We start from the raw sequence: 26,105 nt of genomic DNA, 5'->3' as shown, positions 1-26,105 counted from the left end.
CCCCCAGAACCCCGTGTCACCACGCATTTTGTGCCCCCATCTGGCATGGTGCACAATGAGTAAATAATTAGTCCCAGCAGAAGACTGCCCCTCCCTGAGCCTGGTTCTGCTGGAGGTTTCTTCCTGTTAAAAGGGAGTTTTTCCTTCCCACTGTAGCCAAGTGTTTGCTCACAGGGGGTCGTTTTGACTGTTGGGGTTTTACATAATTATTGTATGGCCTTGCCTTACAATATAAAGCGCCTTGGGGCAACTGTTTGTTGTGATTTGGCGCTATATAAAAAAAAATTGAATTGAATTGATTGATTGATAATTATTCCCATAATTTTCCGAATGAAACCAGCACTACGTGGACACATTTGAGCAAGTGCACATTCAAATATGTTTTTTTGCTATTATTATTGTTTTTGTTTCTTGATAGTGGAGCTAGAGCTTCTTAACAAGACCCTGATTGTCTTCCTGTGTTCAGTATTTGTCAAGAAACCCATGTACTGTATATAGCTATGATGTCACACACTGTCAGCCGAGACCAGAGGATCCTTGGTTCAAATCCCAGCCTGACCAGAAAATCACTAAGGGACCTTGGGCAAGGTCCTTAATCCAGTGTGCTCCCCGGCATATAGTGAGCGCCTTGTATGGCAGCATCCTGACATCGGGGTGAATGTGAGGCATTATTGTAGAGATTTTCGGGTGTTGCAGATGTTGCAGTCCATTTACCATTTTATTCCACTTCATCTGTAGCTCACACTCAATTAAATTTTTTTTATGCCGTGATCATTCCGGACAGAGAGGGGAATCCCCCAGGTTCCAGGGCCTATTTAAAAACATTTGCATATTTAAATTGGGGAGTGGACAGGGTACTTCTGCATGTGCATGCAATTCCACGTTGATTGGTATGTACAAAAGGAATGTGCTTGGATCCATGTATATGCACACTTTGATATATCAGAATTTTTTTGTGCTTACGGCCAGTTTCTGGGTTTTGTCATACTCCATGTTTCAGTAGGAAATCCATGCAAGTCTTTTTACATGAGGCTCCAGCAGTTTTGACATTTTGGCCAGTGTTGAGAACCCCAGTAGCTGGAGAAGACCAAGAGCACACCCACGTTTCACCTGGTTGCAGCAGACTGATGGTTATTTTAGAGATGTGGGGATGGACCAGTTGTCTGTCTGGGTGGTTGCTATCCAGGGGTGGTTTCATGGTGTTGTGGAAGCGCAACACCAGCACGCGTGCTCTCACACCAGCCTATGTAATATAACACATTGACTCGTGTGTGTGTGTGTGTGCGCGCGCGGGGACTTCCGTCTTGCCGTAAAACAGGAACCACTGCCGTAAGGTTCCACTGGTTGTTTTTACTTGGAGGTATTTGAAGTGTTTGTGTCTCTAAATGTCACGTTTTCGTTTCTTTCACTAAACCTGTAGTAGTTTGTGACACGTTAGCAGCTGCGGGCAGCTTCAGCCTGTTGTCGAGGCGCACGAAGTCTTTGAATTGAATTTAAATTGTTCTACAGTGTTGTCGCGCTGCAAGAGAAGCTACATGGAGGCTAACTGAGAAGGACGAGGAGCACACGGAGCATCTTCACCATGCCAGCCGGTAAGACCCGCGTCTTAATACGATTTAAGTACAAACGACGTGAAAACGTTATGTTTAGTCTCGTAATCTGAGCTAATTAACACTCCGGTCACAGTGTCGTGCCGCATTCAGGGTCACTGCTGATGTCGGATTTTTGGACACTAGTGCTGTTTGCTACGAACCTTTATAGGTCATAGCTTTTTTTTGACGGGGGGCGGGGTTTAAAGCCTAAAATACATTAGCATCATAAAGGTTATTGGCAGCTAGTTTATAAACCATAAAAATAAAAAGAAGGTAAAACCGTTTGAATGTGTTTACTCATAATCTGTTGCCTGAAAGGCAAGTTCACGTTTTCAAAGTTCAACCTTTATTATAGAGGGACTCTAGCCAGCACAGTTGAGCATAGGGGGCCCTGTGTTGTGTTTTGGATCCCCTGTGCTGTGATTTAACCAGCAGGGGGGGTTCTCTTTTTTTGTCTTTCTTTTTTAAAGGCCATGTCACACGTTATTTAACCCTCTGGGGTCCGAGGGCATTTTTTTGGTCAGTTCACTCGCCTGGCGTAAATGTTTTATTATTGCTGTTAAAAGCTCTCCCTGCATCCCACAATCAAGTTTTATGTCTCTTTTTTTCAGGACAACCTGTGCTTTCAGAATATATATGTTTTGTTGTGTTTTATAAGTGTAATAAAGGTTTACAATCAAAAATAAGAAAGGAAAAAATAAAGCGAAAAATAATTTTCCACACACATTTATTTAAAACACACAGTAAACTATAATAAACAACTGTTTTGACCCTTTATAAAGGTAATTTGAGGTCTTGTGTAAAAGACTGTACAACAAAAAGGTTCAAACAGTAAACACAAATGCACATTTTGCGCAATATATACAAAATGGTCTATGCGTTTTGTTATTTTGATATGGTAAACAGTGCTTTATGCCGAGAAAGCAACAGAGTTATCCAGTAACATTCACATGCAAATTAGTGGAGCAATCCTGATAGTTATACACTCTTTGTTTGAGCATGTGAGATTGTCATCAGAGGCTCTCCGTGTGCTCCTGCTTTCACTGATTGCTGTGCATAATGGCACAGGGCACACTGAGTATGTACTAATAGTATGTACTCATTGGAGCACCCAGGGGCAATTCAAACGGGCCAACTAGTAACATATCACTCCTGAAAACGATCTTTGGCTTTTCACGTGCGGTAAATCTGCACTACGATTGGATTTTGGAAAACCATGTGACGTGGAAACCATTCCGATTGGACACATCACATTGCGCACATCATCACACACAGCTTCTATGAGGAGTACAAAGATGGCCGATGGCTGGCTCGAAAAGTCGTGGAGTAACTTTTCAGCAAAAAAAAAAAAAAGTAAATTTCTATCTCATGTCATTCAAAAATTATTTATAATTTACTAAAGCTTGGTCTTAGCCGTCATATACGACCGCGTTGGCCCCAGAGGGTTAATGTCCCAGTTAGCAACACAAAGTGGCCCTAAAAATGCAGAAAATACTGTTTCAAAGGGTTATAAATGTCAAAATGTTCTCTAGGGGATCCACATGGACCCTCCTACAATAGTTGCACCTGCAGCGCTTTTCGCACGGCTATGCCCTGCTAAATTGCCCCCTATGCTATGAAAAAATCCTGGTGAGAACCCTGCATAGTAATACATTATCGGCAGCAGTCAACATCATTGAAGCTCAGTGCACTCAAACCATATTTTTCCTGATCCCTTAAAATTGTGTAATGAAGTTAACACATTCTCACACCATATGTTGTGATGACCTTACTAAATGACCTTACTTTACAATGCAGTACATTAGCTATACACAAAATATTCTTATTTCTTTTACCACTAATTAACTGACATGTCAATTATTAAAAGGTAGATTGTCTATTTAACTGGAATTGTGGAAAAAAATCCCTCCAATAACACAGTGGTACAAAGAAATCTCAAGGCATTACCAATGACTCTGTATAGCCAATTTTGTAATTGCCTATCCCAGCAGTCATAGGGTGTGAGGCGGGGTACACCATGGATAGGATAGCAGTGTGTCACAGGGCTTTGTGTTTGTCTGTTAATGTCTCCAAAATCACTCTTTTGCACGCACGTTTTGTGTTCCTGGAGAGCCACCTCTGCGGTCCTTCTCGTTGGCTTTATTTCTTCTGCGTCTTCGCTGGCTTTATTTCTTCTATGGCTTTAAATGCACATTTGTCACCGTGATCCAACTTTTAACTTTGTGTTTGTCTGTTATTGGCTGCAAAATCTTTCTTTTGTGAGCTAACGTTTTATGTAAATGCTCTCCTTGAGTACGAGTCATTGTGTCAGTGTGCACAGAGCACACCTCATCTGATCCATTAACAAGATTTTACATTTATCATAAACATACTTTTACAGCAGCTTATAAAGAAGGAACAAACATGCAACCGTTTTACCAAGTTATTACATTAAAAATAGTAACCATTTAAGCTGTTCCAAAATATGTTCTTCATGGAGCAGGAGAGAGAGGGACAAAAGGGTCTAGATGAAATGGTCACTGTGATTCCAGAAGCGATTAGAGGTATTTTCAACATCCAAGCTCTGACAGAAAATGATTAATCCGCTACAAAATATTTATATACAGCATAAAGCAGGTGGGATTGTAGTGTGCAAGAGGGCTGAGCCTGTCCAAATAGGCTCTCCGGTCCTTGCAGCTGCTAGTGTTCAGATAATTGGCTTTTAGCAGCCTCTTCCTCACCACACACGCCTCTAAAAATTCTTGTTTGGTCCTCACATTAAAAACATGTTTGTTTGTTTTTTGTACATTTGCAAATAAAACAAACTTTGTGCAACATTTTAGAATAAACTCATGTATAATTCTATGTATTTTAAGCTGGCACCTGTGTGAAAACCTGCTCATTATAAAACCTGTTTTAAAATAATCAAACATTTCACATTTACCATGATTGTAACATCATGAAATTAGTAGTGGCAAAATTAAAACCACATTTAAAAAAATATGCACCAGCAATGTTTGGGGCTGTATTGTGTCAAGGTCATCTGAGTTTCATAACAGCTTTGTGCACCATTTTCAAATAGTCATTTAGAATTCTGTGTTTACACATTTCACTACATAATACTCGTTCAGTCAAACCAACATTGCAAAAATGCACCAGCACTGGTCGGAATGTAACACTACTTTTATTGTAAAGGGAAATTAAACAATGTACAGTTCTCCAAAACAAATTTAAACTATGTACAGTTGTAAAAAAAACAAACTAAAAGTATGTACAACCTGCTGCTGGTGAACCTGCCTTTCACATTGCTGGTTTTTAGCCAGCACCAAGTCATTTACCCATGCCATTAGCTCCAGCGTGAAACCCATGAAGTCCACTTCTCTGACCTGACTTTCAGCAGTGGACCTCATGTGTTCCATAAATGATGCCACTCTGCCCTCGTACCCTGATGGTGGTGCTAACAATGCCACCAGTTGAGTGACGACTTGTCAGCCGCATCAAGGACAAAAGGAGTTAGTTAACAGACACAACATAAATAAAACATACATTTGTCCACAGTTTTTCAGAGTATTTTCAATTACTCTAGAGTGCTGAGTGTACTGTAGATATTTACCTTGGTCAGTGCAGCACCCAACGATGCTGAAGATGAGGTTTGGGCATCACTAGCACCTGGATAATCGCAGTGCTTCTTCCTGGGGTGAGGCATTGTTTGCCAGGGCCATCCTTCACTCCTTTGCCCTTGCCAAGGTTCTGGCTCTCACCCAGGCTGTGATGTCCCCCTGATGCCGCGATTGTGTCCGAGTACTGTGTATCTGGATTGTCTGGGTCAGCAGCGGAGTCCCCCTCCTCCTCTGATGCCGAGGTTATCAGCCGGTGATGGTCTCTGGAACTAAAGACATCAATGTGAGATGTGTGTTTTGCAAAGACAACGAAGCACAAAAAAGAAGTGGAATAATTAATTGTTAGCTTTTTTTTTATCTTAAATGGACTTCACAGTATACACATAATGATCATACTAGGGATGTGAATCATACAACAACTCACGATTCAATTCGATTCCGATTCTTGGGGTGACGATTCGATTCAGAATTGATTTTCGATTCAAAGAGCTCTGAGAAATAGTTATATTACTTAAAAAATGTTTGTTTAAGAAGATACAGCTTTACAAGGTTAATCAAGTGATTCTAGATGTAAATTTACTTATCTGCTTTGCTCGTTCAGAGTTGGCTGACAGTTTAACGAAGCGCTGGTCAGTAGTTGGCAGAGACCGCTGCTGTGCTTCTTTTAGCTCCGGGTGATGGCGTTGCATGTGGGCTTGAGGATTTGAAGTGTTTCCGAAGTACCTGACTTTCATTTTGCAGATTTTGTACACTGCATAAGTCATGTCAAGCTCCTTACGCAGAAAATCATAAAATCCAAAATGCACCCAAACATTTGCCTTCGGCAAAGACGGTGCTGGCTGAATTAGCTCTTCGTCCGCCATGCTAAGCTGCAGCTCACGAATGTTTGAAGCATGCCGGACCCTCTCCTCGCGGGGACTCTGTAGTATGGAAGCCGTTGCCTGACAAACAGTACACGCAGCGATTAAGCAAGAAAATGTTTTTTTTTTTTTTAAATGCTTTTTAAAAATCAATTCTTGGACATTTTGGATCGATTCAGAATCGTAATAAGAATCGTGATTCGGACGTGAATCAGTTTTTTCCGGCACCCTTAGAACATACCTTTGCACACTGCCTTCCAGGCTGTTAATAAATATGGTCCCTCAGAAAAGAGAACATGGTCTTGATCCTGTTTTCAGGGTCTGTCAGGCATTTCCCAGCTCCAGAGCCTGACTTTGGAGGTGGTTCCCTCTAGAACTGAAACAGCTAATCAAGTTAATCCATTAAAATCGATTATTAAAATAATTGTCAACTAATTTAGTCATTGATTAGTTGCTAAATAACTTTTACCACAAATGTTTCATTTCTTCAATATAATCAACCAAGCTTTGCTTTGAATCTTGAACAAATGGAGTTTGTTTATTTTTATTTAGTTTGTTAGTTTGTTTATTATCAAACTGTTTATTTTGTATATCAATGATTTGTGAATGTATCCAATGTGCTTGGCAGCATTTTATTTGCTGATGATACAACGCTGTTTTACTCTGGATCAGATATACAGGAAGTAGCACAAGTGATAAATACAGAGTTGGAAAAAGTTAAACATTGGTTTGATATAAACAGATTGTCACTAAATATTAATAAGACAAATTTCATATTGTTTAATGATAGAGCGAAAGAAAATAATGTGTCATTACAAATAGATGGAATGGATATACAAAGAGTAAAAGAAATGAAATTTTAGGAGTCATGATTGATGAAGATCTTACATGGAAGTCACACATAAATTACATAAAAGGAAAAATAGCGAAAGCCATTGCTGTTTTGCATAAAGTAAAATATTCATTAAATAGTTATGGTTTATTACATTGTACAATTCATTGATTGTCCCATATTTAACTTACTGTGTAGAAATCTGGGGATCAACATATACAACCTATATACAACCTTATTTATTTTGCAGAAAAGAGCTTAAAAGTGATTAGTAACATGGTTTTAGAGATCCATCTAATCCATTGTTTATTAAGTATAGGGTACTTAAATTTCATGATTTAGTTGATTTGAAAATATTACAAACGATGTACCAAGTTAATAAAAATACTTTACCAACAAACATTCAAAATATGTTTGAAAAAAGAGTAAGTAGTTATAAATTGAAAGGAATAGAAGTCTTTAAAAAAACAAGATTTAGAACCAAAGTAAAGGAAAGGAGTATTGCAGTAAATGGTGTCAAATTATGGAACAATCTTAATAAAGAAATTAAAGAATTAAGGTCACTTAAATTATTTAAAAAACATATTAAATTAGATGTATTAAGTAAGTATGAAACTATGAAGTAAGTCAGTGGGCTGCAAGAAAGTAAAAAAAAAAAAAAAGTAAACTTGTTAATAATGTTTGGAGTGTCTTAAGTTTAAATATAACCTGTCAGTGATGTAATCTATTAATTAATGGTCATAATTATGAAATGGGTCAGTGGTATGTGACAAGTTAAAGAAATGCAATCTGTTAAATAATGTTGACTATGATGCTGTATATTGAAAGATTGTATTGTTAAAAGGGGCAGAAATCATAAGACTTGTTCTTCTTTCTGCTCCTTTTCATTCTGGTATTGTGGTGCTTTTGTTTTTTGCTTTTCTGTTTTTCTTTTAAATGAATGAAATAAATATTAAAAAGAAAAAAAGAAAGAAAAGAGTGCTTCGAGCTGCTGCTTCGTTGGTTTAAATTTGTTTTATTTCAACTTTATCTTAATTTTTCGCCACTAAAACCCTAAAGAGCATATGTCTGTGAGGAATATTTACCTTTTTATGTTAAACTGACCTGTTATGGTCTTCTGAAACAGTTGATAGATGTATTTTATGTTAATACCGATGCTAACGTGTTAGCATGTCTATTGCATTTTCAATGTTAAAGTTAGCATTAAGCTGCTGGCATTTCAGCATGTTTATGCATTTGTTTTCTGTATAATAATTAATGGCTCAGCATTTGTTGTCGTAAAAGAGTCAAATGTATTACAAATTATAATATTTTTAAATTTATTTTATTTATATATTAATAATAATAGCAACAATAATAATAGTAATAATAACTAATAATGCTACAATACAATTTTAGAGAAAGAGGCATGAGTCACATGTGTCATTGTGAAATGACCACATAGTTTACAAGTTATACAGAGAATGTTGCACATATAACTAGAAGCACTCAGAGAGTGCAAACCTCCGCCAAGGCCATGGGGTCACTGACGCCATAACATCTACACGCCTTGGAATCATTGAACCCTAAAAAAGTGTAACGATGTTTGCTCAGTAGGAAAAAAAAGTTTCATCTGCTGTGACTGGATAGCATGTATCCTTAGCGCTTGGCATCACAGTTTATTGCAACTTGCACCTTTCCCAGAAGCTACTGTCATCTGAGCACTGATATTGATATTGCATGTGCTTATAGACAAAAATAAATAAGAGACAAAATTCAATTTATTATTCAACTAAACTGCAAATATATGAATTTTTTTACATTTATGAAACACTTCTCTAAACAAGGCCATAGGGTCACTGACCCTAAAGAGATTCCCTCCTTGGCACAATGATCTATTTCTTTTTGTCTCTTTCTCTAAAATTGTATATAATAATCATTAGATTATTAATATATAAACAAAAATAAATTTAAGAAATATTACAATTTGAAAACAAATGCACCCGAACGTGATGACAGCTGCAACTGCTTAATGCTAACTTTTAACATTGAAAATGCCATAGACATGCTAACGCGTTAGCATCGGGATCCAGATCATGATCCGGATCACCACTAAAATTTAATCACTTGTTCCTCTTGTCATTTCCAACCTCCTTGGCGGAGGTAAAAATAAGAAATATTACAATTTGCAAACAAATGCTCCCGAACGTGATGACAGCTGCAACTGTTAATGCTAACTTTTAACACTGAAAATGCCATAGACATGCTAACGCGTTAGCATTGGGATCCGGATCGTGATCACTTGGTCGCTTGTCATTTCCAACCACTCCACAAAATTTCATCAAAAACCGTTCAAAAGTTTTAAAGTTATCCTGCTGACAGACAGACAAACAAACAAACAAACGCGACCGAAAACATAACCTCCTTGGTGGAGGTAATGAGTCAGGCTTCAGTTTTTGATTTAGGTTTTATGGTTAACTGGTTATGCTAAGTGCTCATTTGCAGCAACAAAAATACCTCTTTTTTCACCATATATTTTATAACATTTATATGTTTCAATATTGTTTTATGGCAACTCAGCACTTTGATAAAGCAATGCCATTTGAAGTAATTATTTTTGTTCTTTATTATAAACTGTTTTATTCTTTATTTATTTTATATTTCAACAGCCAAGGGACATTTAACGATTTGTTTATTTTCAAGTATTTTAAGTTTTCAAATAATGTTCTGTTGTTAAATAAAGTGATGGAAGGAGAGAAAAATTGTTTCCCTGGCACATTTAAAAAAAAATTCCCAGATGAATCGATTAATCGATTAACCGTGTCTGTTTTCTGAACACAGTACACACGTCGCTGCCCTTGGAAGTAGTGAGCTGTTTTTGCTGTCTGTTCTTTCCTTCTTTGACCGCGAGATACGCGCGCGCGCGAACGAACCTTCAAGCGAATGTGGAGATGTCTGGATTTCTATTTGATGTTAACATGTCCTCTCTCAGGACTTATGTCCTTTTTTGTACCTTTTTTAACTGTGATGTGAGAGTTTGAGCAGAGAACAAGGAACTAATGCCTGGAGCCACACTTTTTTTTCTTTTAATTGTTCACATGTGCGCGCGTGAATGAACGTCCATGAGTGGACTAGAGATGTCCGGACTTTTCACTGGATATTTCTGGCAGTCATTCTGCTTTTTTTTTTTCCTCAGCATGTAGTTTTTACTGCATTAAGTACACGGTATAACAACAATCCTGTGTGATCCCCTCTTGCTTGCCTCTACTGGTGGTTGGCTCTCACTGCGGTATTGTATCACTTCCTGTTCCGGAGCACAGCGGTGTTTTTCTGTATCTGTTAGCTGTTTAATCTGCGCAGTTAGATTGATCTAGTTATCTAGATTACGATTTGTTTCCCAGTGTAATCTTTACATGCCTTAACTAAAGCACTCCTTCTGCTGAATCACCTCTAAATTATTTACACATTATTCACTTTGCGTGTTTTTAGGAATCCGCTAGCTTAGCGTAGCTACTAGCTCTTAGCCGATTTAGCATGGCGGCTTCTCCTGTCTCTCCCGCACTTTTCTGCTCTGGGTGTGAAATGTTTAGTTATTCCTCGGCCTCCTTTAGCAGTAACGGTACTTGTAATAAGTGTAGCTTATTCGTAGCTTTGGAGGCCAGGCTGGGCGAATTGGAGACTCGGCTCCGCACCGTGGAAAATTCTACAGCTAGCCAGGCCCCTGTAGTCGGTGCGGACCAAGGTAGCTTAGCCGCCGTTAGTTACCCCCTGGCAGATCCCGAGCAGCCGGGAAAGCAGGCTGACTGGGTGACTGTGAGGAGGAAGCGTAGTTCTAAACGGAAGCCCTGTGTACACCGCCAACCCGTTCACATCTCTAACCGTTTTTCCCCACTCGACGACACACCCGCCAAGGATCAAACTCTGGTTATTGGCGACTCTGTTTTGCGAAATGTGAAGTTAACGACACCAGCAACCATAGTCAATTGTCTTCGGGGGCCAGAGCAGGCGACATTGAAGGAAATTTGAAACTGCTGGCTAAGGCTAAGCGTAAATTTGGTAAGATTGTAATTCACGTCGGCAGTAATGACACCCGGTTACGCCAATCGGAGGTCACTAAATTAACATTAAATCGGTGTGTAACTTTGCAAAACAATGTCGGACTCTGTAGTTTTCTCTGGGCCCCTCCCCAATCAGACCGGGAGTGACAATGTTTAGCCGCATGTTCTCCTTGAATTGCTGGCTGTCCTGAGTGGTGTCCAAAAAATGAGGTGGGCTTCATAGATAATTGCAAAGCTTCTGGGGAAAACCTGGTCTTGTTAGGAGAGACAGCATCCATCCCACTTTGGATGGAGCAGCTCTCATTTCTAGAAATCTGGCCAATTTTCTTAAATCCTCCAAACCGTGACTATCCAGGGTTGGGACCAGGAAGCAGAGTTGTAGTCTTACACACCCTCTGCAGCTTCTCTCCCACTGCCATCCCCTCATTACCCCATCCCCGTAGAGACGGTGCCTGCTCCCAGACTACCAATAACCAGCAAAAATCTATTTAAGCATAAAAATTCAAAAAGAAAAAATATATAGCACCGTCAACTGCACCACAGACTAAAACAGTTAAATGTGGGTCTATAAACATTAGGTCTCTCTCTTCTAAGTCCCTGTTGGTAAATTATATAATAATTGATCAACATATTGATTTATTCTGTCTAACAGAAACCTGGTTACAGCAGGATGAATATGTTAGTTTAAATGAGTCAACACCCCCGAGTCACACTAACTGTCAGAATGCTCGTAGCACGGGCCGGGGGCGGAGGATTAGCAGCAATCTTCCATTCCAGCTTATTAATTAATCAAAAACCCAGACAGAGCTTTAATTCATTTGAAAGCTTGACTCTTAGTCTTGTCCATCCAAATTGGAAGTCCCAAAAACCAGTTTTATTTGTTATTATCTATCGTCCACCTGGTCGTTACTGTGAGTTTCTCTGTGAATTTTCAGACCTTTTGTCTGACTTAGTGCTTAGCTCAGATAAGATAATTATAGTGGGCGATTTTAACATCCACACAGATGCTGAGAATGACAGCCTCAACACTGCATTTAATCTATTATTAGACTCTATTGGCTTTGCTCAAAAAGTAATGAGTCCACCCACCACTTTAATCATATCTTAGATCTTGTTCTGACTTATGGTATGGAAATAGAAGACTTAACAGTATTCCCTGAAAACTCCCTTCTGTCTGATCATTCTTAATAACATTTACATTTACTCTGATGGACTACCCAGCAGTGGGGAATAAGTTTCATTACACTAGAAGTCTTTCAGAAAGCACTGTAACTAGGTTTAAGGATAGATTCCTTCTTTATGTTCTCTAATGCCATATACCAACACAGTGCAGAGTAGCTACCTAAACTCTGTAAGTGAGATAGAGTATCTCGTCAATAGTTTTACATCCTCATTGAAGACAACTTTGGATGCTGTAGCTCCTCTAAAAAAGAGAGCTTTAAATCAGAAGTGCCTGACTCCGTGGTATAACTCACAACTCGTAGCTTAAAGCAGATAACCCGTAGTTGGAGAGGAAATGGCGTCTCACTAACTTAGAAGATCTTCACTTAGCCTGGAAAAAGAGTCTGTTGCTCTATAAAAAAAGCCCTCCGTAAAGCTAGGACATCTTTCTACTCATCACTAATTGAAGAAAATAAGAACAACCCCAGGTTTCTTTTCAGCACTGTAGCCAGGCTGACAAAGAGTCGGAGCTCTATTGAACTGAGTATTCCATTACTTTAACTAGTAATGACTTCATGACTTTCTTTGCTAACAAAATTTTAACTATTAGAGAAAAATTACTCATAACCATCCCAAAGACGTATCGTTATCTTTGGCTGCTTTCAGTGATGCCGGTATTTGGTTAGACTCTTCTCTCCGATTGTTCTGTCTGAGTTATTTTCATTAGTTACTTCATCCAAACCATCAACATGTTTATTAGACCCCATTCCTACCAGGCTGCTCAAGGAAGCCCTACCATTATTTAATGCTTCGATCTTAAATATGATCAATCTATCTTTGTTAGTTGGCTATGTACCACAGGCTTTTAAGGTGGCAGTAATTAAACACATTACTTAAAAAGCCATCACTTGACCCAGCTATCTTAGCTAATTATAGGCCAATCTCCAACCTTCCTTTTCTCTGAAAAATTCTTGAAAGGGTAGTTGTAAAACAGCTAACTGATCATCTGCAGAGGAATGGTCTATTTGAAGAGTTTCAGTCAGGTTTTAGAATTCATCATAGTACAGAAACGGCATTAGTGAAGGTTACAAATGACCTCTTATGGCCTCGGACAGTGGACTCATCTCTGTGCTTGTTCTGTTAGACCTCAGTGCTGCTTTTGATACTGTTGACCATAAAATTTTATTACAGAGATTAGAGCATGCCATAGGTATTAAAGGCACTGCGCTGCGGTGGTTTGAATCATATTTGTCTAATAGATTACAATTTGTTCATGTAAATGGGGAATCTTCTTCACAGACTAAGTAATTATGGAGTTCCACAAGGTTCTGTGCTAGGACCAATTTTATTCACTTTATACATGCTTCCCTTAGGCAGTATTATTAGACGGTATTGCTTAAATTTTCATTGTTACGCAGATGATACCCAGCTTTATCTATCCATGAAGCCAGAGGACACACACCAATTAGCTAAACTGCAGGATTGTCTTACAGACATAAAGACATGGATGACCTCTAATTTCCTGCTTTTAAACTCAGATAAAACTGAAGTTATTGTACTTGGCCCCAACAAATCTTAGAAACATGGTGTCTAACCAGATCCTTACTGTGGATGGCATTACCCTGACCTCTAGTAATACTGTGAGAAATCTTGGAGTCATTTTTGATCAGGATATGTCATTCAAAGCGCATATTAAACAAATATGTAGGACTGCTTTTTTGCATTTACGCAATATCTCTAAATTAGAAAGGTCTTGTCTCAGAGTGATGCTGAAAAAACTAATTCATGCATTTATTTCCTCTAGGCTGGACTATTGTAATTCATTATTATCAGGTTGTCCTAAAAGTTCCCTAAAAAGCCTTCAGTTAATTCAAAATGCTGCAGCTAGAGTACTGACGGGGACTAGAAGGAGAGAGCATATCTCACCCATATGGCCTCTCTTCATTGGGTTTCCTGTTAATTCTAGAATAGAATTTAAAATTCTTCTTCTTACTTATAAGGTTTTGAATAATCAGGTCCCATCTTATCTTAGGGACCTCGTAGTACCATATCACCCCAATAGAGCGCTTCGCTCTCAGACAGCAGACTTACTTGTAGTTCCTAGGGTTTGTAAGAGTAGAAGGGGAGGCAGAGCCTTCAGCTTTCAGGCTCCTCTCCTGTGGAACCAGCTCCCAATTCAGATCAGGGAGACAGACACCCTCTCTACTTTTAAGATTAGGCTTAAAACTTTCCTTTTGCTAAAGCTTATAGTTAGGGCTGGATCAGGTGACCCTGAACCATCCCTTAGTTATGCTGCTATAGACGTAGACTGCTGGGGGGTTCCCATGATGCACTGTTTCTTTCTCTTTTTGCTCTGTATGCACCACTCTGCATTTAATCATTAGTGATCGATCTCTGCTCCCCTCCACAGCATGTCTTTTTCCTGGTTCTCTCCCTCAGCCCCAACCAGTCCCAGCAGAAGACTGCCCTCCCTGAGCCTGGTTCTGCTGGAGGTTTCTTCCTGTTAAAAGGGAGTTTTTCCTTCCATTGTAGCCAAGTGCTTGCTCACAGGGGGTCGTTTTGAACCGTTGGGGTTTTACATAATTATTGTATGGCCTTGCCTTACAATATAAAGCGCCTTGGGGCAACTGTTTGTTGTGATTTGGCGCTATATAAAAAAATTGATTGATTGATTGATTGAAACCCCATCAGATTCAACGATCATCCAAATGATCGTTTGTTGCAGCCCTAGTTCCCTCCAACCAAAACAAGAGCAAATCCCCTTAATCCATTGCTCGTGCTGTTGGTCTGCAATTATTTACAACCCCAATTCCAGTGGTTTGGGCGTTGTATGAAACGTTAGTTAAAACAGAATACAATGATTTACAAATCCTCTTCAACCTATATTCAATTGAATACACCACAAAGACAAGATATTTAATGTTCAGACTGATAAACTCTATTGTTTTTATGCAAATATTTGCTCATTTTGAAATGGATGCCTGCAACATGTTTCAAAAAAGCTGGGACAGTGGTATGTTTACCACTGTGTTACATCATCTTTCCTTCTAACGACACTCAGTAAGCCTTTGAGGCTGAGGACAGAACTGAGGACAGTAATTGTGAGTGCCATGATTGGATATAAAAGGAGCATCCCCACAAGTCTCAGCCATTCACAAGCAAAGATGGGGTGAGGATCACCACTTTGTAACAACTGCGTGAAAAAAATAGTCCAACAGTTTAAGAACAATGTTTCTCAACGTTCAGTTGCAAGGAATTTAGGGATTCCATCATCTACAGTTCATAATATAATCAGAAGATTCAGAGAATCTTGAGAACTTTCTACACATTGAATGCCTATGACCTTCGATCCCTCAGGTGGCACTGCATTAAAAACCAGCATCTTACTGCGTGGGCTCAGGAACACTTCAGAAAACCATTGTCAGTTAACACAGTTCGTCGCTACATCTGCAAGTGCAAGTTAAAACTTTACCATGCAAAGCGAAAGCCACACATTAACAATATCCAGAAACGCCGCCGCCTTCTCTGGGCCTGAGCTTATTTGAAAAGTGTGTGCTGTATGAGTCCACATTTCAGATTGTTTTTGTAAATCATGGGCGTCGTATCCTCTGGACAAAAGAGGAACGCTGGGAACAATCCAGATTGTTACCAGTGCAAAGTTCAAAAGCCAGCATTTGTGATGGTATGGGGGTGTGTTAGTGCCCATGGCATGGGCAACTTACACTTCTGTGATGGAACCATCAATGCTGAAAGGTACATCCAGGTTTTGGAGCAACACTGCTGCAACCCAAGCAACGTCTTATTCAGGACATCCCTGTTTATTTCAGCAAGACAATGCCAAGACACATTCTGCACGTGTTACAACAGTGGGCTTCGTAGTAAAAGAGTGCAGGTACTAGACTGGCCTGCCTGCAGTCCAGACCTGTCGCCCATTGAAAATGTGTGGCGCATTATGAAGCGCAAAATACATGGAGACCCCGGACTGTTTGAACAACTGAAGTCGTACAATCAAGCAAGAATGGGAAAGAATTCCACCTACAAAGCTTCAACAGTTAGTGTCCTCAGTTCCCAAAATGCTTACTGAGTGTTGTTTAGAAGGAAAGGTGATGTAACACAGTGGTAAACATACCACTGTCCCAATTTTTTTGAAACATGTTACAGGCATCCATTTCAAAATGAGCAAATATTTGCACAAAAACAATAAAGTTTATCAGTTCTGAACATTAAATATCTGTCTTTGTTGGTGTATTCAAATGAATATAGGTTGAAGAGGATTTGCAAATCATTGTATTCTGTTTTTATTTACATTTTACACAACATTCCACTTCGCTGGAATTGGGGTTGTAACAAAAGAAACAAATACATCAATATTACTACGAGTGGACACCTCATGGTGTGACATAATATTGAATGAGACACACGACTGGGGAAAAAAAAGCTTGCACCAAACACATAAAAAAAAAGAAAAAAAAAGCATGCACCAAACACATTCAAAAACACACAAAAAAAAGCACGGTAAAGCCAGACTCACATGTTAAGCCATACTCCTGCGCTTTCTTAGCTATCTCTGCCTTCTTCCTCTCGATGTGGTGGTACTGTGTGTCTCACCTGTTGTACAGATAGGCTGCACCGTGCCACACTCAGCCGTTCGTTTCCTCCAGCAGAACAACTGGAGGCCTTCTCTTCCTGCGTTGGCACCCCCACGCTCCTGCTCCTCCTGAGTCCGGCTTGGCTGCCCAGCTGCTGGGGTCAGCCTGACCGAGACATCCGCTGTTATTTCGGTGGGCCTCCTTTGATGTTGCCGCTGGGGAACCAGGCTCAGATGGCACAGGAGATGGAGGTGAACTGGAACCTGTTCCCTGGGTTGTACTCTTCTGGCTTGCTTTGCCAACCATCCTTGTCAATGTTCTTGAGTGTCCTTCGTGCGATAGCGTGTGTGGTCCATTGCAAAATGGTGGCCGACCAAGGTGGAACGACCTTATATAGAGGCAGGCCGTCTCACGGATTTGGAAATTTTTGGAGCAGCTGCCCTCTTGTGCACACAATTCCACCTGCTCTGGACACTGTATATAAAATAATTATTTTGTAGCGGATTAATCATTTTCTGCCGAAATCCAGCGTTAACATCCGCAAATCATCAGACACAAGGGGGTTATTCCCATTCTAATCCAATTCCAACCTTTGCACGGATCTGTATCTGCCACTGAAGGCTACATCTTAATCCGCATAATAAAATAGTTTGGTAAAGCTGTTACCTAGACAAGGTGTGGTCGGTTCTTCAAAGCTTACTGTAGCAACAGTGTCTTCATGCCATACTGGAAATTTTGTGAGCAGAATCCACATCAATACTTTCATATAGTAGCTTAAATTAATCCATTTCGGCATCCAAGTCTTTAGGGTCATGGTGCCTCCTGTCTTACTGTATTGGTGTGAGACAGTGACCTGAGGTGACGATTGGATGTCTTTGTACTAAGTGTCTTTGGAGGATTCATGGGTACTGCTTGGATGACTTGGTGTCATAGAAATGGGAGATTATGATCAGGAGGATCATTTGCATTGTGAGGACAGGTGAAACTTGGATGGCTCCTTGGTATCTTCCAATCTCCAGGGGCTTCAGCACTTAGGTATTTGCACACTGCACCACGCCATGTGCGAAGTTTGCAGTCAAAGAAAACTGTGATCCACAATAGATTCTATATTTTTACTGAGTATATAAATAACTGGAATATTCTGCCACACAGGTAAATTTGCCATTGTTCATATCTGGTGGATTTTGTTTAAATTTTCTGTCAGCTAGTGAAGAATGGGAGTTAGTTTGTCTCCAGACAAACCTGTCGTGTTTTCCAGTCGTTGCTGGTGGTGTGTATTTTGGAGGAGGTGCTGTTTAGCTATAAGTAGCGTCTACAGCTTCAAGGACTCTGCTTCTCTGCAGGACCCGCGGCTGGTCTATAATTACTTCCAGTGGTTAACTGCTGATTCCATTAGCTGTAATGGGACGCCTTTAGCATTGATCCTGATGGGCCGACATGGCAGAATTGTGCACTTTGAATTCATTAGTGAAATGGGCAGAAGGACGAACTGTGTAGACAAAGTTTCTTTCGCAGTGTTTGTGATTGTTATAAAGTTGTCAAATGTGGCTGTGTTTGGGATAATTACGTTTCAGGAAACTATTGGCACTTTTAATAAGGTCAGGCTGAATCAATTAGGGGTGTCTCAATCATGAGGGGTGGGTGCTCCTGAACTGAATTCTTTCTTCGTCAGCCCTGTAAGTTGCATTGTGATGTTTGGTAGTCTCACAAAAATAGCAATATGTAGATTTCACTGATACGCCTGCTTTCTCTGGAGCTGCATGAACTGAAGTATCCCTGTGTTAGGCTGGTGGCCTCTGGTTGTACCGTGTTTCTCACCCAGTGGGTCATGAGATAGACACCCCCCCCCCCCCCCCCGTTATCCTTAATTGGAATGAGCAGTATAGGAAAATAAATAAATGAATGAATAATTGAGCCCAAGTACTTTTTTATGATTCTGAGTAAAATCCAGCAGAAGCCCAATGTAGGCCTCCAAGCTAATACTGTACATTGATGCCTTATTTCCTGAAGGTGTCACTTCTGGGAGTGCTTTAAATTTTAAAGTACTTCACTCTAGTTCAGCAGGATGGTAGAGGTTTTGACTGATTGCTAATGGTCTTATCAGTTTTACTTAGCCATGGCAACATGGTTTCCCATGCATAAATGCAACACAAAATGGACATATTATTTTACTTGTTTTTTTGTGTGTGTAAAAACGGGGGAAAAACCATGGTGCCACATGCAAAGAGTTTTATTTTTTAATAATTTCATGTCTTTCTGCAGTTAGTTTACATAGTAGATTACCAGACAAAAGTAAATATAAGGAGTCGGTTGTTGTTCCTTTTATGAAAAAATATATAACTTGAAATAAAACTGGATCTGACCCTATGTTGATGTTGGTCAGAGTTGCTGAGTGTGAAAGAGCAGAGATTAGGCAAACAAACCCTCCATAAATTTAATGAATTTTTCCTAAATTTAGTTGTAGAAATTGCAATAAAACATTATTCCATCTTTTTCCATGGCCTTGCAAAAGAGGGCATCTACTCTGTAAAATGCAGTGAGTGAAATAATTTTTAAACTGTGCCCAGCCCCTGTAGTTTAATATAATAACAATAAAACAATAAATGTTATCATCTTGTATGTCTATATTTTAAAAGTGCATATAATGAGAATAAATTAAAATAATTTGGGAAGTTCGATGCATCAAATCAACATCAAGTTAGTTTTGCTTATTTAATATACTGTTTATACCTGTATGCCACCTGCTGGATATGTCTGGAATTGTTGCAGCGAATAATCTTATCCTCCCCAGGGGTAGAGAAACCCACTGGTGCGAGGACATGGGACCAGTAACTTTTGACCTACGAGGTCTGTCCCATAAAGTATAGGTCCTTTTAATTTTTTTCAAAAACTATATGGATTTCATTCATATGTTTTAACGTCAGACATGCTTGAACCCTCGTGCGCATGCGTGTGTTTTTCCACGCCTGTCGGTGACGTCATTCGCCTGTGAGCACTCCTTGTGGGAGGAGTCGTCCAGCCCCTCGTCGGAATTCCTTTGTCTGAGAAGTTGCTGAGAGACTGGCACTTTGTTTGATCAAAATTTTTTCTAAACCTGTGAGACACATCGAAGTGGACACGGTTCGAAAAATTAAGCTGGTTTTCAGTGAAAATTTTAACGGTGGATGAGAGATTTTGAGGTGATACTGTCGCTTTAAGGACTTCCCACGATGCGAGATGTCCGCGCAGCGCTCTCAGCGCCGTTGTCAGCCTGTTTAAAGCTGAAAACCTCCACATTTCAGGCTCTATTGATCCAGGACGTCGTGAGAGAACAGAGAAGTTTCAGAAGAAGTCGGTTTCAGCATTTTATCCAGATATTCCACTGTTAAAGGAGATTTTTATAATGAAAGACGTGCGGGCGGATTGCAGCGTCGGCTCGCAGCCGCCGTGACACTCCGCCACAGGAAAAACACCTCCGTTGGAAGCCTTAAGGACAAGTTGGAACATGTCCAGCTGTTAACAATTTCTCATATACTCACTCCACTGAAAGCCATCAAAAGCCGCCTGGATTTTACAAATGGTTATCAACACAGAGGTGTTTTTCCTGTGGCGCCGCACCGCGCCGGCTGCGGTCCCAACGCGCAGACCGTCCGCACGTCTTTCATTAAAAAAAATCTCCGTTAACGTGGAATATCCGGATAAAATGCTGAAACCGACTTCTTCTGAAACTTCTCTGTTCTTTCACGACGTCCTGGATCAATAGAGCCTGAAATGTGGAGGTTTTCAGCTTTAAACAGGCTGACGACGGCGCCTGAGAGCGCTGCGCGACGTCTCGCACCGTGGGAAGTCCTTAAACGACAGTATCACCTCAAAATCTCTCATCAGCCGTTAAATTTTCACTGAAACCCAGTTTAATTTTTCGAACCGTGTCCACTTCGATGTGTCTCACAGGTTTAGAAAAATTTTGATCAAACAAAGTGCCAGTCTCTCAGCAACTTCGCAGACAAAGGAATTCTGACGAGGGGCTGGACGACTCCTCCCACAAGGAGTGCTCACAGGCGAATGACGTCACCGACAGGCGTGGAAAAACTCACGCATGCGCACGAGGGTTCAAGCATGTCTGACGTAAAAACATATGAATGAAATCATATAGTTTTTGAAAAAAATAAAAAGGACCTATACTTTATGGACAGACCTCGTATGTCTAGTAGATATTTTCCCTTGCTAGATCGATGTCTAGTTAAAAATATTGTCGGTCTTGTGATTAAAAATGTTCAACGATTTTTCTTCAAACTTGCGCCTTGAATAACTGAGCCACTGTTCAGAGATTGCAGCGAGCTATCCAGCCTTCATTTGGAATTTGGAATTGGAATCAGTTTTCAAAAATGACGGCCAAAAAAACAGTGGATGGCTTCTGAAAGCTGTCTAAAGTTTTCTAAAGGAGTGAGAGTGCGGGGGAGGAGGAGGGGAGGGGGTTTTCCTGAACGGAAGCATGAGGTGCTGCAGTGATGTTCAGAAATCACATTAAGCAGGTGACAACTCTGAACTTTATAGGCTTATTTTTTAAAGATATTTATTTTGGATCGTGTGTTAATGTAGTTTTATGTTCAAACACGAAACATGACTGAGGAGGAGGAAAAAAACAGGATGACTTTATCACGCTAAAATGAACTCCAGTCAATAAAAATACAAGCTGGCTAATTTTTCTTATTATTTTTTTTTTCAAAGTTATTAGGTGGCAGCTATATGTTTTATTTATTACAAAGTAAGTTACCTCTTATTTTAGTCTTATTTTCAAAAAACCACAGGGAGTCAAATCCGCCTGCTGTGGTCTGTTCAGTTTATATCAAAGTTTTCCTACACATGTTCGTGTATTTTTTTCCTGTTAGAAGAGTTTGGTGTTTACATTTATCCTACAAAGTTAAAAAAACAAAAAAATGTTGCACTTTCTTTATAGGAGTTCTGTAATTTCATAAATGCATCAGAAACGACCACAATCAGAAAAAGTTGGCACTCTATGGAACATGAAGATAAAAATAATTCCTAGTTTCTCCACTCACACTCAGAGAAGCCAAAAATTCTTCCAGAGTTGTGTCTTGGTGACTTCCCTCACTTGTCTCCTTCCAGCATGGCCATTTAGTTTATGAGAACTGCCCTACCTGACACAAAGTTACCATCAAGTACCACATTGTTTGTGTTTTTGAATGATTGATGTAATAAGTCTAAGAAATATTCATTGAGTTGGAAATGTCCATGTATTCATCCCCTAACATTTTTCATGAAAACTGGCTGGAAAAATGATTGTTTCATCCTTACATTTAGAATAAAAACTGCAGTGTCACAACCTTTTTTTTTCTTGGAAAATGCTGCAGGCCTTAACATGTAGGAATTAACAAATAAAATAAAACTGACCTCACAAAACATGAAATATGTTAGTATTCACACAGTCTGCAGTAAATAGAAGTCAAAGAACATGTCAGGATCATTATGGGTCCCCGACCACCACATTTTTCATATAATCCAAACTTTCCTGATTTCAGGTTCCAAAAAAACAAAAATAAAACAGAACAAAAACATGACAAAAACTCCTGTAACAGTGGAATGTGCCGTTCATTTCTAAACTGGACACTGTCTTGATCCGGTATGTCGTCTGACTAGCACAGGAATTGTGAGAAGACGTGGACATCAGCACTTTTTCAGCACATTAAGACAGACGTGCGGAAGGAGTTGCGGCGCGCATGGAGCCGCATGGCGCAAAGCAACGCCGTGATGAAGCCTCACAGGATATATTGGGGCATGTCCAGCTCATGCACAATCACAATCGGATAATCACACGACTGAAAGCAACCGGAATCCATCTGAAAGCCACCTGAAAGCCGTCCTGTGAGACCAACACCGAGATGGTTTGTCCCGCGTAATGAACGGCTCCGTGGCGCATCCCTCCACTTTCTTTCCATGAAAAAAACACTCCTGTAACAGTGGAATGTGTTGAAAAAGTGCTGATGTCCATGCCTTCTGCCTTTTTGTGAAAGTCAGACGAAGGCGTCCCGGATCAACAAAGCCTTCCACGTTGGAAATGATCTGGTTGTTTGAGCGTGTCGATCGGCGCTGGGAGCGCGACACGCTCCTCAGCAGTTGTGGGCTGTCCGTAAAGTAGTCAGTAACACTCCTTAATCTGTATAATCCCCATAAAATCGTCCCCTGAAAGCCATATAATTTTCCGAATGGTGTGCACCTGGAGGTCTCTCACAGTTTCTGGAAAAAAATTGATGCAGCAAAGCTCCAAATCGTTCAGACATTTATTCGCAATAAAAAAAGATGCTCACACAAAGCCTGCTCACAGGCGAATGACGCAACCGACAGGCGTGAAAAAACTCACGCATGCGCACGAAGGTTCAAGCTTGGCTGATGCAATCACACGTGATTCAAATCCATATGGTTTTTGAAAAAAAAATAAAAAGGTCGATACTTTTCTAACAGACCTCGCGTGTGTGTGTGTATATATATATATATATATATATATATATATATATATATATATATATATATATATATATATATATATATATATATATATATATATATAATATATATATATATATATAGTTGAACTGTATATAGAAAAACATTATAAGGTGTGTTATCTTAATTCATTATTTTTAAAGGTAAAATATATCTTCTGGCTCTAGAAGAATTTTATTTGTGAAAGGCTGCAGACCCCTGACCCATTCATAAAATTTTAAAATATAATTGTTGCCCGAAAAATCTGAGATATTAAAGACCTTACGCAGCAAGAATAGACCAAGTGGATTAAGTAACAAGAGTAAGGCTATGTTTGGGCTGCATAAGGCCAGAATTACAGAAAAGTGAAGTATAAGGTGCACAGTACATTCACATCAAAGCAGAGGATCACGTAAGCAAATGTTTATTACTTTACATACATTTAACACAAAATTAAAATATTCTATCATGATTTACAAATGCAATATTAATTGAATACATGTGCATGAAGTGCTGATTAATGCTACACCAAGGCTCGCCTTCAGAGGCTGTGAGCTTCCAAATGCCTCGGGCCAATACCTTGAAACCAGGAGGACCAGAAACAAAATTGGTGCTACTGGTTCTGACCAGTGGGCTCCAAAAATATTTATCTAACCCTGCTCACATGCATGATGGCAAGTAGGAACAAGTGTTGTTGTAGCTTGAAAAGAGCTTGTTTGTGGTTTGTTTATTTTCCAAAGCATAGGTCAGATGGGCAGGGGCGTATCACCAAATTCTGGGCCCTAGGTACTAGCCATATTGAAGACCCCCCCCCCCCACACACACACACACTGTTATGTTCTTTTTTTATTAATGCAAACACCAAATTTTTAATGCGTAGTCAAACCAGGTGTAAATCATGTATACCTTAGAGTGCCGCCTGTGCGCTGGACCTAAACCATTGTACAACTTTGCAGGGGTGGGAGGGCTTCAGAGATTTTTCAATATTCTTGTTGGAGCAGAATTATGTTTCGCAACATTTATACATCAGTCTAATTATATTCTTTTACAACATGAATTGTATGGACATTAATAACATGCAACACAAAAATGTATTTAATGCCAGTTTTTGTGGGCCCCCATGCTCTGGGCCCTGGCTCTGCAGGTGGGTGCCAGTACCACCACTGCTTGCAACTTGCATCTCTATCTTTCGAAAAAAAATCACTTTTAATTGCCAAGAAGTTTGAAGCTATCTTTATTTAAGGTAAGCCTGGTTTTTGGATTCGTCTTTGATCCAGCACCACCTGCTGTGTGCACATATTCTGCCAAATTTTGAACAATCAAAGTCTGTCTCCACTTGTGTTGTTCAATTTTCTGTGTGAGACATTGTGGCCTTGATAATTTGTTGCAAATGTTATGAAAACACTGTGAATAAATGGAATTTCTGACCACCTGCAGAGCTTTTTCTGCATATTTAGAGGTTCAGAGATTCTCTGTGATGTTGATGTCTTAATTTTTAGGTACTTTTATGGCACTGATCAACGCAGTCCCCCATGGAGTCTCTGTTCCAGGTGGGACTGTTGGGGGAGTTGATGGTTTTTTTTTTTTTTGTTTTGTTTTGGCTGGTGTTGCCTGCACAATGGATTCCTGTGCTCTCAGGATGGTTCTTCACTCAGCTGTTGGTTGTGATTTGTATGCACAGTGGAAGACAGTTTTTTCTGCAACGGAGGATTTGGCCTAAATATAACTTCAAAGGAGATGTGCCTCTCTCTGTTTGCTGCGCCGGTTGCGTCTTTGCAGCGACAGCAGCTTTTATCTGTGCTTGTGTGTGACATGCAGCTGGCTGTGTGGCTGTGCTTTTGGAGGGATTCAACACTTTCTTGTGGCCTGATTTGTTGTCCGATGTTTGTTTGTATTTCGACATCAGGCCGGTGTCACCGACCGAACGGTCCCCTTAAAAATCGACCCGCCCTGCCTTTACTGCGCATGCGTCATTAGCCACTGTTCACAGATTATCACTTCATATCTGAAGCTTTTGTACGACAGTCATTTACGCATAAATTCAGCATTATTTCATCATAAAAGATGGAGGAAGCAATCAGAGCGCTGCGGCTGCATGAGCTGCTAGCTTACGTGTTCACTGCATGTCAGTCATTTCAAAACGTCACAGAGTATCGCCTTGCTTCTGCTTAAAATGCCCTCGTTTCTGCTTAACACTGACTTTAGACTGATTTAAGAGGTTTTATCTTGTCGTCTGATGGTTAATCATCCCATTAATCCATTGATCGCTTTGGGTGGAGAGACGCTCTCAGATGAGCTGCTGAGGTCCAAAATGACGCATGCGCAGTGGAGGCAGGGCGGACCAATTTTTAGGTCCCCTTCACACATAACACGATTGAAGCCGATTAGTGCACGAAGGAGGAATTGCATGCCATTCATGAAAAATCGAAGCTGCCTCAAATGCCTCATACACCTATCACTACAACTATTCCCGCACACCAGTGGCTGAAAGACAGAGTGCCCTGTGAGAGCCCATTCGATCCCTCTCGCGGCAGGTGTCGGCCAAATTCCAGGTGACGCACACGACATCACAACAACGCTCGCTGGGCACTTAGAAATGTGTAGTCATTTGCACTGTCAGCACAAAAACAGTCAGCAGACGACTGCATTCGAGCTGAATATGAAATTCATCTCAGTGCTCCCACAAATGTGGCATTGCAAAAAAGCAACACGTGGTGTGCCAGAGTGTTGGCTCCGCCTGCAGCACATGTGACGTACATGTGAATCGCATCCCCCCCCCCCCCATCGGCAACACATCTGGCGTGCCGGGAGTGTGGGGGTTGGAGGGTTGGAGCGCACTTGCATGAACTGCTGATATGGAGTTCATTGCAAGGGACGGAGCGGCCAGCCACATCAGAGCACACACAGCACAGCGAGCTGCCTCCCAGCTGCTGAACAGAGACTCACTGACAGATA

At 40.3% G+C, this 26,105-nt stretch overlaps 1 protein-coding gene across 1 annotated transcript in view; it reads left to right on the top strand.

The window, feature by feature from the left end:
• Positions 1 to 1,315: 1,315 nt before the first annotated feature.
• The window catches only part of efr3a (EFR3 homolog A (S. cerevisiae)), a 240,982-nt gene continuing 216,192 nt past the window's right edge, over positions 1,316 to 26,105 (top strand). Inside the window, exons 1-2 of the mRNA XM_034182374.1 lie at positions 1,316 to 1,360; positions 1,510 to 1,592. Coding sequence (XP_034038265.1) covers positions 1,583 to 1,592 — 10 coding nt within the window. The 5' untranslated portion in view covers positions 1,316 to 1,360; positions 1,510 to 1,582. The remainder of the gene's footprint in view (positions 1,361 to 1,509; positions 1,593 to 26,105) is intronic.

The sequence above is a fragment of the Thalassophryne amazonica genome, chromosome 12 (assembly GCF_902500255.1).
Source record: "Thalassophryne amazonica chromosome 12, fThaAma1.1, whole genome shotgun sequence".
NCBI lineage: Eukaryota > Metazoa > Chordata > Actinopteri > Batrachoidiformes > Batrachoididae > Thalassophryne > Thalassophryne amazonica.
The sequence above is the reverse complement of the archived record's forward strand: the minus strand, read 5'-3'. Positions and strand labels throughout refer to the sequence as shown.